General features: G+C 41.8%; 1 protein-coding gene across 1 annotated transcript; it reads right to left on the minus strand.

The window, feature by feature from the left end:
- Positions 1-3,169: 3,169 nt before the first annotated feature.
- On the minus strand, positions 3,170-15,394 carry LOC311127149 (B-cadherin-like). The gene is made up of 17 exons (XM_084158925.1): positions 15,297-15,394; positions 14,715-14,986; positions 14,052-14,166; positions 9,334-9,581; positions 8,941-9,081; positions 8,678-8,833; positions 8,443-8,587; positions 8,165-8,337; positions 7,927-8,055; positions 7,632-7,817; positions 5,481-5,725; positions 5,240-5,382; positions 4,909-5,133; positions 4,614-4,832; positions 4,369-4,499; positions 4,043-4,183; positions 3,170-3,862 (listed from the first exon to the last, which is right to left on the minus strand). Exons 2-17 carry the CDS (start codon positions 14,763-14,765, stop codon positions 3,656-3,658), a joined length of 2,655 nt encoding a protein of 884 aa, XP_084015051.1. The 5' UTR covers positions 14,766-14,986; positions 15,297-15,394; the 3' UTR covers positions 3,170-3,655.
- Between the last annotated feature and the right edge of the window lie 1,035 nt (positions 15,395-16,429).

Here is a 16,429-nt window from a genome sequence, read left to right on the forward strand (position 1 = left end):
AAAGCTCTGAGTTATAATGTAACAAGTGAGCGCTCGTTGATTAGGATGACCTGTTGAATAAAATAGCTGTTACTTGTCTGTTGCCTTGCATTCTTCAGTGGAGTAGAGAGAGTCAGGTGCAGTGGTCACTGCGAATTAGCATACACACCGTGTCGGACCAATTAGAATAAAAGGACAAGTGCACGGGGGCGGCGCCACTGAGTCGATCAGCATACCCCAACAAAACAGGTGCATAGCAATACACACAGTACACAGTAGTCTGCAAACCCGTAGACAGGCGATCTGACTTTGCCCTGCCTGACTGAAAATATTGGCCTGCCGGTATTTCTTTATACTTGTTTTTCTTTACTCTACAAACTTTCTCACTATCACATGGTATAGCAAAAAATGGCAAATAAATGTTAGTTTTTTTGGTTGAACAAGCCTACAAAAACTTTCGACACCTTCATAAAAAAATTGCTCTTTGTCCAAACCTATGATTAGGCCAACTAACAGTGTTTATTTGAATGAATGCACTTTTTTTTGTTTCTTATTCTTACTTGTATAGAAAAACAGATTTGAAGTGTTTCGTGAGAGGTTCCACGTCTATTATTCTCAGTTTCTTTCCATGTCTCATTTGAAAGCTTTGGAAACAAAGCGCATTCCCGGACCGGTCATTTTCCATTCCATGAAGTCCGTCCTATTGGAGGCAGCCGAACTAGCGGTCAAGGAGGGGAGGACAGCAGCGTGGAGGACTAAAACCAACCGTAACTGCTTTTTTTTAATGATGGTGTGAAAGTACCACTTCCTTGAACAGTTCACGGTACATTACACTGACCTTAACCACCTACTCCACACTTCTAAAGTGTAAGACAAAACAAATATTTATATAACATGTTTAAAATTGGACATTGTGCCTTGAATCACACACAGGGAGTCTAAATGTCTAAGGTAGCCTATAACATTTACATTTACGTCATTTAGCAGACGCTCTTATCCAGAGCGACTTACAAATAGTGCATTCACCTTATAGCCATAATGGTTAGAGCCCTGCTGATTGGCTGATAGCCGTGGTATATCAGTCCGTATACCAGGGGTATGACAAACTATTTATTTTTACTGCTCTAATTATGTTTGTAACCAGTTTATAATAGCAGTAAGGCACCTCGGGGGTTTGTGATTATTGGCCAATATACCACTGCGAAGGGCTGTGTCCTGGCACTGCTTGTTGCATTGTCCCTAAGAACAGCCCTTAGCCATATACCACACCCCCTCAGGCCTTATTGCTTAAATATAACTTGTACTATCCGTTCTGTGGGACAAGGAAATGCCATCATTCATTGACCCAGACCTGTTCATTCAAATCATCGCCATCTAGTGCCTCAGCTGTGAATTTGAATAATTTAGCTAAAAAATACAGTGAGGGAAAAAAGTATTTGATCCCCTGCTGATTTTGTACGTTTGTCCACTGACAAATAAATGATCAGTCTATAATTTTAATGGTAGGTTTATTTGAACAGTGAAAGACAGAATAACAACAAAATCCAGAAAAACGCATGTCAAAAATGTTATACATTTATTTGCATTTTAATGAGGGAAATAAGTATTTGGCCCCCTCTCAATCAGAAAGATTTCTGGCTCCCAGGTGTCTTTTATACAGGTAATGAGCTGAGATTAGGAGCACACTCTTAAATGGAGTGCTCCTAATCTCAGTTTGTTACCTATATAACAGACACCTGTCCACAGAAGAAATCAATCAATCAGATTCCAAACTCTCCACCATGGCCAAGACCAAAGAGCTCTCCAAGGATGTCAGGGACAATATTGTAGACCTACACAAGGCTGGAATGTGCTACAAGACCATCGCCAAGCAGCTTGGTGAGAAGGTGACAACAGTTGGTGCGATTATTCGCAAATGGAAGAAACACAAAATAACTGTCAATCTCCCTCGGCCTGGGGCTCCATGCAAGATCTCACCTCGTGGAGTTGCAATGATCATGAGAACGGTGAGGAATCAGCCCAGAACTACACGGGAGGATCTTGTCAATGATCTCAAGGCAGCTGGGACCATAGTCACCAAGAAAACAATTGGTAACACACTACGCTGTGAAGGACTGAAATCCTGCAGCGCACGCAAGGTCCCCCTGCTCAAGAAAGCACATATACATGCCCGTCTGAAGTTTGCCAATGAACATCTGAATGATTCAGAGGAGAACTGGGTGAAAGTGTTGTGGTCAGATCAGACCAAAATGGAGCTCTTTGGCATCAATTCAACTCACCGTGTTTGGAGGAGGAGGAATGCTGCCTATGACCCCAAGAACACCATCCCCACCGTCAAACATGGAGGTGGAAACATTATGCTTTGGGAGTGTTTTTCTGCTAAGGGGACAGGACAACTTCACCGTATCAAAGGGACGATGGATGGGGCCATGTACCGTCAAATCTTGGGTGACAACCTCCTTCCCTCAGCCAGGGCATTGAAAATGGGTTGTGGATGGGTATTCCAGCATGACAATAACCCAAAACACACGGCCAAGGCAACAAAGGAGTGGCTCAAGAAGAAGCACATTAAGGTGGAGTGGCCTAGCCAGTCTCCAGACCTTAATCCCATAGAAAATATGTTGAGGGAGATGAAGGTTCGAGTTGCCAAACGTCAGGCTCGAAACCTTAATGACTTGGAGAAGATCTGCAAAGAGGAGTGGGACAAAATCCCTCCTGAGATGTGTGCAAACCTGGTGGCCAACTACAAGAAACGTCTGACCTCTGTGATTGCCAACAAGGGTTTTGCCACCAAGTACTAAGTCATGTTTTGTAGAGGGGTCAAATACTTATTTCCCTCATTAAAATGCAAATCAACATTTTTGATATGCGTTTTTCTGGATTTTTGTTGTTGTTATTCTGTCTCTCACTGTTCAAATAAACCTACCATTAAAATTATAGTGGGCAAACGTACAAAATCAGCAGGGGATCAAATACTTTTTTCCCTCACTGTATATATATATATATATAAAAAAAAGACTGACATGTTGTAATTTATTTAATAAAACTATTCACGTCCATCATTGTACCAAAGGGATATCCTTTATTAAAAAAAAACAGAATTCACAAGTGTGCTTCTTCAGAAGCAAAAAGAAAAAAACATACTTAATATGATTAAAATGAAAAGGAATAAAACGACCAAACTTAGACGTTAAATCAAACATTTTAAAAAGCATTTATTGAGCTTGATAATTAATCTCTGTTAACAAAAAAATCCTAAGGCTGATTTGGCTTTCAGTAACTTAAATTTCATGCCAAAGGATCGTCTTTATAGAAAAAAAAACAGAACTTTATGATGCCAACATAGAAGCAAAAACCAGCAAACAAAGCAAATTCAATTCAAGTATAATCTGGGGTTGTTAAGAGTCCATTAGAAAGCACTGCTGAACTGTGTAAAATCCATGTCAACATCCTGCTAGTGCAGAGCCAAGAGTGTGCCACCCTCCCCATGCTGAAGACGAGCATTGAACACATTTTTCTAAAAATGGTCCCATGTCTGCACAAATCGAATTGCCAAAATGTAGATGTGCCCGAAACACATAAAAGGGGAAATAAAGAAGGTGTCTTCAGTCTACAGACTCAAGTGTAGAGAACCGGAAGCCTGCCAAGCAGAAAGGTTTAGTGGCTGACTGACTTCTCAATCCTCTCCTCCTCCGTACATGTCAGACAGCTTCTTGAAGCGTGGGCCCCACTCTTGAAGGAGGTCGTAGTCCTGGTCGTCTCCTGAGCTGGAGGAGTTGAGGGAGCTGAGGGAGCCGGCCTCAGAGCCACCTCCTTCATAGTCAAACACCAGGAGGGAGTCGTAGGGAGGAGCAGTGGGGTCATTGTCAGCTGCCTTCAGGTTCTGGTGAACAGAAAGATTACATTTTAGCACCTTGGTGAATATACATTTTAAACAAGCATAAACTACATTTATCCATGTCAAATCCAGTTATTTCAATGACAAATCATCTTCAGACGACCTAGATATGATCTTAACTGTGTATTCCACTCACAGTATAAATCAGTTCAAGACTTTACTCACATCATCAATGAAGTTGCCAATGTCGGCTGGGTTGGCGGGTCGTGGGCGATACTCTGGCCGGGCCATGGTTGGAGCGATGTCATTACGGAAAACATCAGGACGGTTATCCAGACCTCTGTGCAGAACGCTCAAGTCGAAATCCTGAAAGTGGAAAGATGTACAGACACGTATTATATTCCAAGATTCGAACATACAGAACCATAAACTTTAGAAACATTGAGTGACAGATTTGTTATTGCAAACCATTGCATTTCCCAATAATAAATTGACCATTGGGAGAGCCTAGTGGGCTTGTTCTGAGCTAGTCTGGTGTGCTCTCCCCTCACCTGGTCATCCTCGCCACCTCCCTCCTCGTCGTAGTAGTAGAGGTTGTCCCTGACATCGTCCTCCTGCAGCAGAGGCTCCTTCTTCTCACCACCTCTCTTCCTCAGGAACATGAGCAGCAGAAGAGACAACACTGTGGAGCACAACAAACTAGCACTTCATTGTCTATTAACAATTACATATGTAGGCTTCGAGGACAGCATTGACCAAACACTTTAGTAACGGGTTTAACAAATTAACAACTTACATAGGAGTAGTAAGACGGCTCCTAGAATTCCCAGAATGCTAGAGAGGCCGAAGCCTGCTACAGCTTTATCGGTGCACTGGACATCAGCTCCTTTGCAGTCACACACTGAGGCCTGGATGGTGCTGTCCTGGTGCAGGCCCTGGTTGTCAGACACTCTCAGGACAACTGTGTAATCTCCACTGTCCAACATAGTCTTCAGTGTCAGGATAATACCAGTCTCTGAAATGGAAAACAGGTAACATTTAACATCAAACAACGCAATTGTTTTAAAGGGGGGATAGTACTGTATGCATACTTGTGTCATTCATTCTGGCAGTCCAGTTAGAATTGGACGACCCCTGAAGCTGTACGGTGTATGGAGCAGCGAAGCCCGCGCCATCTTTATCAGTGACTGACAGCAGCTGTGGGGAGGACTCCTTGTTGCAGACCCTAATCACCCTCTCGTCAATGGTTGGAGCATTGTCATTCACATCCTCCAGCTCTATGATAAGGGTGCCAGTGCCAGTTGCCGGGACTTCATCTGCAAATTAGAGCAATGTCACTCAAAAGGTGAAGTTCAGGGTGTGGTCATCTTCTAAACTTGAAATATTAATAGTTAACATTAGAGAAAGGGAAAATTGAAGTACCGTTGTCAATGCCCAGAACAATAACAGAGTATTTGTTGTCTTGGACAAAAGGGGATTCTCTGTCCATGAGGCTCTTGACTTTGATCAGCCCAGTGTCTTTGTTGATACTGAGCCATCCAGCAAGATCCCTGCCTATCTTGTATCTGTTGAGTAAATGTAATGTAAAAAAAATAAAAATAATGTTCCCCTCTTCAAATCTTACAAAACATATAAGAAAATGTAAATGAAGTTATAATCTTACGTGACTTTCTGATTCCTTGCAGTGTCTGGGTCTGTGGCTGTGTATGGAACCAGGTCACTGTCAACAGGGAGATCCTCAGGTGTTCTGATAATCTTCTCCACTGGGGTGAAGACTGGAGCTTCATTTACATCTTCCACATTCACTATAACAGTAGCAGTGGAGGTTGGCATGCTGACGGCGAATGGGACTTCATTCTCCACAGTGACCAGAAGAGTGTACTTGTTATTCTTCTCAAAGTCAAGGGGCTGTATTGAAAGAACAGAATAGCCCATCAGCATAGGAATCCTTCAGACATTATAGAATCAGGATATTGGTGTTTATATCTACAAGCATACACTCCCCTATATATTTATTTGGACAGTGTAGCCAAAACTTTTAATTTGGCTCTATACTCTAGCATTTTTGATTTGAGATCAAATGTTTCATATGAAGCGACAGAACATACTGTAACTTGTTATTTGAGGGTCTTTTCATAAATATCCGTTTTACCATTTATAAATTGTAAGCATTTTATTTATCTAGTCCCCCCATTTGAAGGCATCATAGATACTTGGACATATTCACAGTGTAATAAAGTAGTCAAAAGTGTAGTATTATTTAGTTCTATATTCCTAGCACACAATGACTACATCAAGCATGCGACTACAAACTTGCTAGATGCATTTTCAGTTTGTTTTGGTTCAGTTTCGGATTATTTTGTGCCCAATAGAAATGAATGGTAAATAAGAATCACTTTTATTGTAAATAACTATATGCTTCTGAACAATTTTACTTCAATGTGGATGCTACCATGTTTACGGATAATCCTGAATGAATCGTGAATAATGATGAGTGAGAAAGTTGGAGGCATAAAGATCATACCCCCAAAACATGCTAACCTCTCATCATTACCAATAACAGGGGAGGTTATAATTTTTTTTGGAGTGTATGATATTTTTCCCTCGAACTCTCACTCATCGTGATTCAAGATATATTCATGATTATCCACAATGGTAGCATCCACATTAATGTAGAAGAGTTTAGAAACATTCTATTCTCATTTACACACAAAAAAAAGAAGAAGAAAGAGACTCCAAAATGACAATACATTACTTACCATTCATTTCTATAGACCACTTTCTGTGTTTGCAAACATTGTCGCACAAGGGCGATGCGCTCAAGTTGGTGGCAGAAGGGGGAGTTCTTACACAACGGCAGCAAAAATAAAGCCTCTATTTACATGTTGCTTACGAGTGCATTTCACACTACTTTTGGATTATAATCGGATTTTAAGACTCGTATGAATGTCCTGCTTAATATAATATTCGTGTCATTATCGCAAATCAACTGCATTATAAAAAAAAATTTAAACGCTTGAACTTCAAAAAGTAAAATGGCTCTGTCTAGGTTTTGCTACAGCCTATATCAATGAGCGTTAGCATTCTAGCTAACAATTGCGGCATCCAAAATAGGTATTTTGCAAAGACCATCACCAAATATAACCCTAGCGACTGTTCAAGCAAGAATCAAAACATAATTTTAAGCATATGAGAACCCCCAAAAGTGATTTTGTTTAGAAGTAATAAAAACGGAAATCTAGGCTGTGTTGAATGGGCGCAGATGGCGATGGCTTTCTTACTGCTGCCAAGAGTCGCGCTCAACTGTGCATGACGTTAGTGTGTCGTGTACTGGAAAAGGGTCTATTGGGCACAACAATCAAACAACGAAAACAAAGTAGTTAAAGTTGATGTAGTCATTGCGTGCTAGGAATATGGGACCAAAATACTAAACTTTTGACTACTTCAATACGCCATTAGTGAATTTGTCCAAATACTCACGGCACCTTCAAAATGGGGGGACTAGATACATAAAGTACTTTCATTACTAAACGTTAAAACATATGTATGAAAATACCCTCAAATAAAAAAGGTGACATTATGTAATGTTGCCTCATATAAAACATTGGATCTCAAATAAAAAAAATGCTAGAGAACAGAGCCAAATGAAAACGTTTTAGCGTCACTGTCCAAATAAATACGAAGGGGAGTGCAAGTTGCTTCCTCCAGGAAATCATTCCAGAGTAGCAGCTAAAACGCTACATTGACAGGTTGCTTTTGCTACGCCCCCAGAGTAGCAGCTCAATTATATCTATAGGAGAGGATTTCAACATACCTTGGCTGTCGTAATGATGCCCTCCAGCTTGCTAGGGCCTGTGCTCACACTGAAAAGGCCTTGAGGGTCCCCGTCAACTATCTTGTAGGTGGTGGCCCAGGCAGAGGAGTGAGGCTCATCTCCATCAGTCACTGGCATTTTCACCACCAAGGCATCCACTTTATTCTCTGGGACTGACACGGTGTACTGCAAAGGAGAGAAGCATGATTATAAAGCAACAACGAAAGGGCAATTTCATTATGTGTTACAACAGTGGTAAGGCTTCAATTTGAAATGTCTTCAGAAATGTGCTTACCAAAGGCGTCACAAACTGTGGCGCGTTGTCATTGCTGTCCGTCACTGTAATGATGGCTTTGCTAAAGCTGGTAAGGCCATTTCCTTCCATATCGGCGGCTTGGATTTCCAAAGTATATTTGGGAATTTTCTGAAACAAATTAAGTAGTAAATTAAGTCAGGGTCACAAATGTCACGCAAGTAGAATGTACACAACGAATAAATGATCGACAAGACTATTGATTAGAAAAGAGACCAACCTCTCTGTCCAACCCAGGTGCGTTAACCCGAATCCATCCGGTCACAGGGTTGATGACAAACATGTTGGGGCTTGGTAGTAGAGGGTCCTGTTTGATAATGGTGTATCTGACATCAGAATTGGCAGAGCCCTTCTCATCAGCATCAGTGGCCGTTACGTTCATGACCTCGTCACCTGAACAGTGAAATAAATTAAAGCAAAATCGTTCTAGCATAAATTTCCTTAAAGAATATCACATTATTAAGTATTGTAAATAGTGAGCGTGTGTGAACAACATACCTGGTTTTGATGCCTCAGGAACTGTTCCCGTAAATGGATCTTGGGTAAATACAGGTTTGTTGTCATTCATATCGATGACTTTCACAATGATCTCCAAGGGCTCCTCAGCTATACCTGCACCCACTGCAACAGCATGGGCTAGGAGCTAGAGAGAAAAGTAGCGAAAAACTGTAGTTTCAACTACATATCAGTTTAATTAAGTTAAGGGAAGAAAATTAGGATACACAAACCGTACAATGTATTTGTCTTGTTTCTCCCTGTCCAAAGGCTGGGTCACATAGAGAACCCCAGAGTTTTTGTCCACAGTGAAGAGTCCCACAGGAGGTTGGTCTGCCCCAGGGCCAGTGATGCTGTACTGGATCTTCACCTCTTTATCATTGTTGGACCTGATCTGGTTTACAAGGATAATAATATTCACATGTCAATGAAGAAATGTGCAACACTGACACTGATATTAGAGTAATGGAAAAAACGATCCTTAACCTACAAGACACTTACCTGCACCATATCCTTGGGGAAGGGGCCTCGGTCATTCTCTGGGAAGTTGATGGGAGGAATGACCCAGTCCCTCTTCCTTCTTTTCAGACCTCCTGAAGACTTGGGGAAGTTCAGAACTGGTAGAGACAGACTTGCTCCAGGCTGTGGAATTCAAACAAAAACCATGAAATATCAAGTCTATACACACACACACACACACACACACACACACACAGAAAGAGCATTTTACAAAAACTGCCATCAAACGTCATCAATTGACCTGAAAAAAAAAATCAGTTTCAATGACAGAATATTTCCAGCTATACAAGTAATTGAAACACTTCCAGGGAGATGTAGTTGCCCATCTATCCCCTAGAGGACAGCATTGTCTTATTAATTTGACCAGTCGTATACCTGGGGCTGGGTTGTCATCTCATGGTGATGGTGATTGTGGTGGTGGCCGTGTCTGGCCTCATGCAGCACTCTGACTGGAACCGTGATCTTCTTGCCCTTGGAGTGGGTAGAGATATAGAACTCCTCATGTCCATTATGTAGAGTCACCCCCCTCTTCAGTTTCAGCGTCCCGTCGCCATCTACTTTGAAGCGTGAATCCTCGGAGTGAAAGAGAAAGCTGGTGCGGCTGGTGCAGTCATCAAAAACCACTTCAAGGTCATAAAGAGAAAGGTGGTCAGAGGATTTCCTTTTAAAAATATTTCACAACCATAATACATATGTGGGCCTAAAAAGTAACCATTAAAAGCACTTCAACAACAGGAGCAGATTGAAAGCACTGTCGCATTAACCTCAAATTAATAACACAAGAGCCCTATTTCATCAGTGCTTTCTAGAGAGAAACTGATTAGAGCCACCACAAACTCGGTAAATGTACAGTGAGGGAAAAAAGTATTTGTTCCCCTGCTGATTTTGTACGTTTGCCCACTGACAAAGAAATTATCAGTCTATAATTTTAATGGTAGGTTTATTTGAACAGTGAGAGACAGAATAACAACAAAAAAATCCAGAAAAACGCATGTCAAAAATGTTATAAATTGATTTGCATTTTAATGAGGGAAATATGTATTTGACCCTTCTGCAAAACATGACTTAGTACTTGGTGGCAAAACCCTTGTTGGCAATCACAGAGGTCAGACATTTCTTGTAGTTGGCCACCAGGTTTGCACACATCTCAGGAGGGATTTTGTCCCACTCCTCTTTACAGATCTTCTCCAAGTCATTAAGGTTTCGAGGCTGACGTTTGGCAACTCGAACCTTCAGCTCCCTCCACAGATTTTCTATGGGATTAAGGTCTGGAGACTGGCTAGGCCACTCCAGGACCTTAATGTGCTTCTTCTTGAGACACTTCTTTGTTGCCTTGGCCGTGTGTTTTGGGTCATTGTCATGTTGGAATACCCATCCATGACCCATTTTCAATGCCCTTTCTGAGGGCAGGAAGTGCTCACCCAAGATTTGACAGTACATGGCCCGTCCATCGTCCCTTTGATGCGGTGAAGTTGTCCTGTCCCCTTTGCAGAAAAACACCCCCAAAGCATAATGTTTCCACCTCCATGTTTGACGGTGGGGATGGTGTTCTTGGGGTCATAGGCAGCATTCCTCCTCCTCCAAACAAGGCGAGTTGAGTTGATGCCAAAGAGCTCCATTTTGGTCTCCTCTGACCACAACACTTTCACCCAGTTCTCCTCTGAATCATTCAGATGTTCATTGGCAAACTTCAGACGGGCATGTATATGTACTTTCTTGAGCAGGGGGACCTTGCGGGCGCTGCAGGATATCAGTCCTTCACGGCGTAGTGTGTTACCAATTGTTTTCTTGGTGACTATGGTCCCAGTTGCCTTGAGATCATTGACAAGATCCTCCCGTCTAGTTCTGGGCTGATTCCTCACTCCACAAGGTGAGATCTTGCATGAAGCCCCAGGCCGAGGGAGATTGACAGTTCTTTTGTGTTTCTTCCATTTGCGAATAATCGCACCAACTGTTGTCACCTTCTCACCATGCTGCTTTGCGATGGTCTTGTAGCCCATTCCAGCCTTGTGTAGGTCTACAATCTTGTCCCTGACATCCTTGGAGAGCTCTTTGGTCTTGGCCATGGTGGAGAGTTTGGAATCTGAGAGTGTGCTCCTAATCTCAGCTCGTTACCTGTATAAAAGACACCTGGGAGCCAGAAATCTTTCTGATTGAGTGGGGGTCAAATACTTATTTCCCTCATTAAAATGCAAATCAATTAATAACATTTTTGACATGCGTTTTTCTGGATTTTTTTGTTGTTATTCTGTCTCTCACTGTTCAAATAAACCTACCATTAAATTATAGACTGATCATTTCTTTGTCAGTGGGCAAACGTACAAAATCAGCAGGGGATCAAATACTTTTTTCCCTCACTGTATAAATGGAATATTGGTCATAGTAACAAAGCAGCAAATGACCTTCTTAAAAACCTAGGCCTAATCGCCTCATGATAGCAGTTCTGATCCGCTGCAAAGACATTATGCAGGGTTATCCTGGGTTAAGACTCAAGGACAGGTGGGCAGCAACCTCTTGCTTCACATTACTACTCTAAACATCCTGAGGCATAGGCCTAGCTCTACAAAGAGGTCTGAATCACTCAGGTATTAGTGTCTCATTATGCCCTTATTATTTTACAAAATAAGTTGATTGAGTATTATTTATATTTTTAAATGACCTACAATTCTGCCCCCCCCATCTTTCTGTAGTTCTTTCACTTAGGCCTAGACTGCCCAATAAAAGTTGCCGTTTAGAAACCCAAAATCAATAAACCTCTTTCCAGCCTAATGAACTGGCTAAATGTTATGCAGAAATTCTGTAATGACACACAAAACGAGAAATGTGTGGTTGAGAAAGATATGGTTTTCATTAGTAAAACTGAATTGGATGTGAGAAAGATATGGTTTTCATTAGTAAAACTGAATTGGATGTATGCCACAGTACCTACTTCTGCTTTCTGCTCATTCTATTGATAGTTAGGTACTAGAGAATCAGGTAGGTAAAGGTACAGCGACTACCACTCTTTAGGCAAGATGGCGGTCGTCACCAAAGTCTTGAACAAATTAAAGAAAGCTGTAGGTGGTAAAGCTCAAATCCAGATCAACAATAAAGAATCAGGCCATCTGTCATTTGTTTTACAAGTGGCTGTCTCGTCGTTGTTGGTAAATCAGGCCTAACACTGTTGTGTCGTCTGCAAACTCTATGATTGGGTTGAGACGTGCATGGCCATGCAGTCCAAAAAAAAAAAAGAGCCTCCATTAGCACCAATGCTGGACAGACAAAACACCACAATGCTATTGTAAATAAACTAAGACTGAGAAAACAGGGGAAGGCCAGTGCCATGCCATATTTGCCAAGTAATGTACAGGGTCATCTTGCCAGCCGCACCTCAACAAACAGTTACAAAGTCCTATCAAAGGGAGTTACTGGAGGTCCCAGAGACATGAGTCAATGATTTACTTAGAAACAAAGCAGCCTTGTGAAACTAGCCAGCCTTGTGTTTCATCATCTGTTGTGCCGTTAAACAACGGCTGACAACCTTGGACACACCAAATGGAACATAAATTGCTGTCAGCAAGTTCACTCACCTTATAGCTCTAAATTATTTTTGTGAATCACAGTGTAAGTTCATAGAGAAGCCAAAGACACAAGGCCCACAATCATAGCAAGACCTGCAAGTATCTAAAAACGAAGTGTGCTCAGTGGCTTGCCTGTACAATGTACAGAGATATGCACAGTTTGATTAGGAATCACGAAGGCTGTCTGGGGAGACGGAACAAATCTTGAAACACAAAATACTTCCAATTGAACCACTTTTCTGACAAATTGAATAATGTATTTTTAAAAAATCTCTATGTGTACTGAAATATTCAAAGCAGAACACTGTCTGCTATGAATGAAACTACAATGTAATCTGAAGTGATGACACTCATTTCAAAAATCTTAGGCCTTATGCAGCATTCAAAACAACTGGGGCTCGGAAGAATAAAAGGTCAAATCATGACGTCGGTGATCTTCAGGTTGAAAAGTTGGAGCTCTTGAAAGAGGCCTGAGTTCCCGAGTTGGAATTTTGAGTTGGATGACATTTCAAATAGGGAGGGTGTTGATCCATCTGATTTGTTTAAGAGACGTCTGGATACTGTGTATCAGGATTTTGTGGCCATTTACACAGATGGTTCAAAAGATCCAAGGACAGGACATATTGGGTCAGCATTTGTAGTGCAGGAATGTGGGGTGGAAGTCAGGAAACGTATTACAGATCATCTGTCTGTATATATGGCGGAGCTGATGGCCATACTGTTGGCCTTGCAGTGGGTGGAGGAAGTCAAACAAGACAGTAGTTATTTGCTCTGATTCATGTGCAGTGTTAATTAGCTCACATAGCAGATAAGATCTGCTTTATGAGGTGCTACAAACCCATAGCAGGATTAAACAGATGGGTATTCAGATAAGATTTACATGGGTCCCATCCCATGTTGGGGTGGAGGGGATCGAGGCAGTAAATGAACTGGCTAAACAAGCACTTAGTAGTGGGGATGTTGATGTTGAAGTTTCAATGAGCAAGGCAGAGGCAAAAATACTGATATATACAGTGATGGTGCAGAGATGGCAGGCGCAGTAGAATAGAGAAGAAGGCATTTATTTCAAGTACAGAGGAAAGTCGGGGAGGACAGCAGGAAGGGACAGAAGAGAGGAGGCTATTTTTACAAGAGTAAGGGTGGGACCCAGCCAATTGAATAAGACATTAAATGTGATAGGAAAGCATCCAACAGGAAAGTGTGATTATTGTCAGGAAACAGACACCGTGGAGCATGTATTGCTACAGTGTGGGCAGTATCAGAGGGAAAGAGAGAGGATGAGATCTAGTATGAGGGAGAAGGGGATACAGGAAATTAGTTTAAAGAGTATATTGAGTAGAACATCATTAGATATAGTCTCAAATATTTTGTTATCTTTTTTAAGAGCAACTGGGCTGGCAGGTAGGATTTAGTTTCTCCCTGTCTCTGGCCCACACTCCACTCCAGTACAGTGGCGGTAATGCACCATAACGTTGGATGCCAACCGCCGATAAACCCCACTGAAGAAGAAAGCTACCACTAGTTAGTTCTTACCTTTTCCTAGTCTCCGGCCACTTTGTAAGTGATTTCTTTCCACTTTGAAAATGTACATTTCTGAATTGAAACCTGGTAGACATTTTGACTCCTCCGACGCCCCTGGCTTGAAAGCCTTACAAAAGGAAAAAATAAAATAAAGGTCAGTTGTATTATTTATAATCAACTGCACAAGGTTACAAAAGAAATATAACCCAGATTACCACAAAATAAATATAACCCAGATTACCACAAAATAAATATAACCCAGATTACCATAGAAATGCTATCATAATTACCACTCACTACTATTGTTGATCTTCTACAAATAACACAGCACCCTATTGTGAAATGTAGTATATGTTTGGATAAAAGAAGCTCAAAATAATAATAAAATAACCGGGTGTGTAAAAAAAAAAAAAAACGTTTCCGGGTACGTTAACCTGGTAATTAAACAAATAACCGACCAACGCAACGCTGACTAAAACAAATGTACCCGATGAATAATGAAAAGTTAAATCATAAACAAGTTTTTAAAGAAGGGCTGTAGCTTAACCAGTATATGTGTGTTAGAGAGATCTCTAAGCACAGATACTGGTTCAGACTGTAGCCAACGTATTCCCAGGTAAATGGCGTAGCCTACATTGCGCGTTACTTTCAGAGTAGAAACAAAAATAATCTTACCTGGAGAAATAATATTAATATGCCCAACTCCACGAACCAAAAGGCCCCCATTTGTTTTGAATAATTTCTGGATAGTCGTTCCACCAACAGTAAAAAGTAATCCGTTTATGCGTAGAGGGCACACTTCTCTCTTGTTCAAATGTGTGCTTTCTGGGTGTTGGTTAAATTAGATAAATGAGCTTTTAATCAGGTGGCTTCAGCAGGCAGGTGACCTCGCCCATCCGCTCGCTCCGAGTATGGGCATGGAGGAGAACGCCTCTTTATACCCGCACCTATGAAACACAGGTAAATTGTCATGATCCAGAAACCCACAGCAGGGTCCTGTGTGCCAAATTATTACACGAGAATGTGAGAATTCCGATCGAGAGGAGAAGCACTGATGAGGAAGAGTGGGTTCATGATCAAACACGGATGTCAGTCATTCCATTTCAAACAAAACACAGTCAGCAACACTGACAATAATTTCACAGACTGGAGCAGTCTATATTTGTCCAAATCTATAATTTGTCAAAATAAGCTTTACATTTTAACAAATGACTGACAAATACATATATTTTAGTCATGGTAAAAGAAAACATTTACCATTACTCCATTTAGCCTAGTCGAAATAAATGCTGTAGATGTTCTTCACCATACATTTCCCCAGCTTGTAGTAAAGTCTGTGTGTGAATGTGAGAGACCCTGTACTATCCTACCACTACCACTTCTCTCAAAGGAACCATTAATTTTGCTAGTTTGGCCACAGACTGCATGATCCTAAAGCCTGTCCAGTTTGGGGAATGAGACTGGGACACTTTATTAGTTCCAAGATGGCGTAGCAGTGCGGTCGTGTTCTCTGTTGTGTGTCCGTGTAAATAGCCAGTTTTTTTGTATTTGTTTGTATTTTACGTATATATCTCCCTATCACACTTTTCATCCTTCTACTAAATATACTTTCCTGCAACCCGCCTCACTCAATGTGGAATGGATTCTATTATTTACTCACCTTTATCTAGAATCTCCAGTTGAAACTAGCTAGCCAGCTAACTAGCTACTTGCTATTAGCCACCGTTAGCGGTTTTCACCCAGAACATCAGATTTTCTGCCGGAATAACTGAATCACTGGACCTTAACACCGGATCGCAACTAGCTAGCCGCAACCGAATGGATGTTGCTGTAGGCTAATCACCACTGCCCCTGAAGCAAGCACCAGTTAGCCTTGAGCTAGCCTCGAGCCAGGCCCATATCCCGGCTATCTACCTCTCTGTCTACCGGACGGGAGTAGCCAGCTAACTAGCTACTTGCTATTAGCCACCGTTAGCGGTTTTTCACCATTGTCCGTGGTCTGCACTACCTACCAGCCAGCTCTAGCCTGGACTATTATCGGCCAGTCTGCACTGTCTGCACAGAACATATCGGATTTTCTGCCGGAATCACTGAATCACTGGACCTTTAACATCGAATCATCGCAACTAGCTAGCTGCAACCAAATGGATGTTGTTGTTGGCTAATCAGCCTTGAGCTAGCCTCGAGTCAGGCACATTTCCCGGCTATCTACCTCTCTGTCAACCGGACGGGACCTCCTAGAGTCGACACGGAGCCCCGCTGATCCATCACGACTGGTCTGCCGACGTAATCGTCTGTGGTTTCAACAGGCTTCCCGTTGCGACGACCACGAAGATCCATCTGCTAGCCCCGGCCCGCTAGCACACGCAAACAACAGCCGTGCTTCCTGC

Source organism: Coregonus lavaretus (genome assembly GCF_964263955.1).
Source record: "Coregonus lavaretus genome assembly, chromosome: 4".
NCBI lineage: Eukaryota > Metazoa > Chordata > Actinopteri > Salmoniformes > Salmonidae > Coregonus > Coregonus lavaretus.

Excerpts from the sequence above, each read along its gene's own strand:
- LOC311127149 (XM_084158925.1), bottom strand. The coding sequence starts at position 14,765 with ATGGGGGCCTTTTGGTTCGTGGAGTTGGGCATATTAATATTATTTCTC. Across the intron at positions 8,588-8,677 it reads AGAAACAAGACAAATACATT|CTCCTAGCCCATGCTGTTGC; the intron begins GTACGGTTTGTG and ends TTTTCTCTCTAG. Across the intron at positions 4,500-4,613 it reads AGCCGTCTTACTACTCCTAT|TGTTGTCTCTTCTGCTGCTC; the intron begins GTAAGTTGTTAA and ends TGTGCTCCACAG.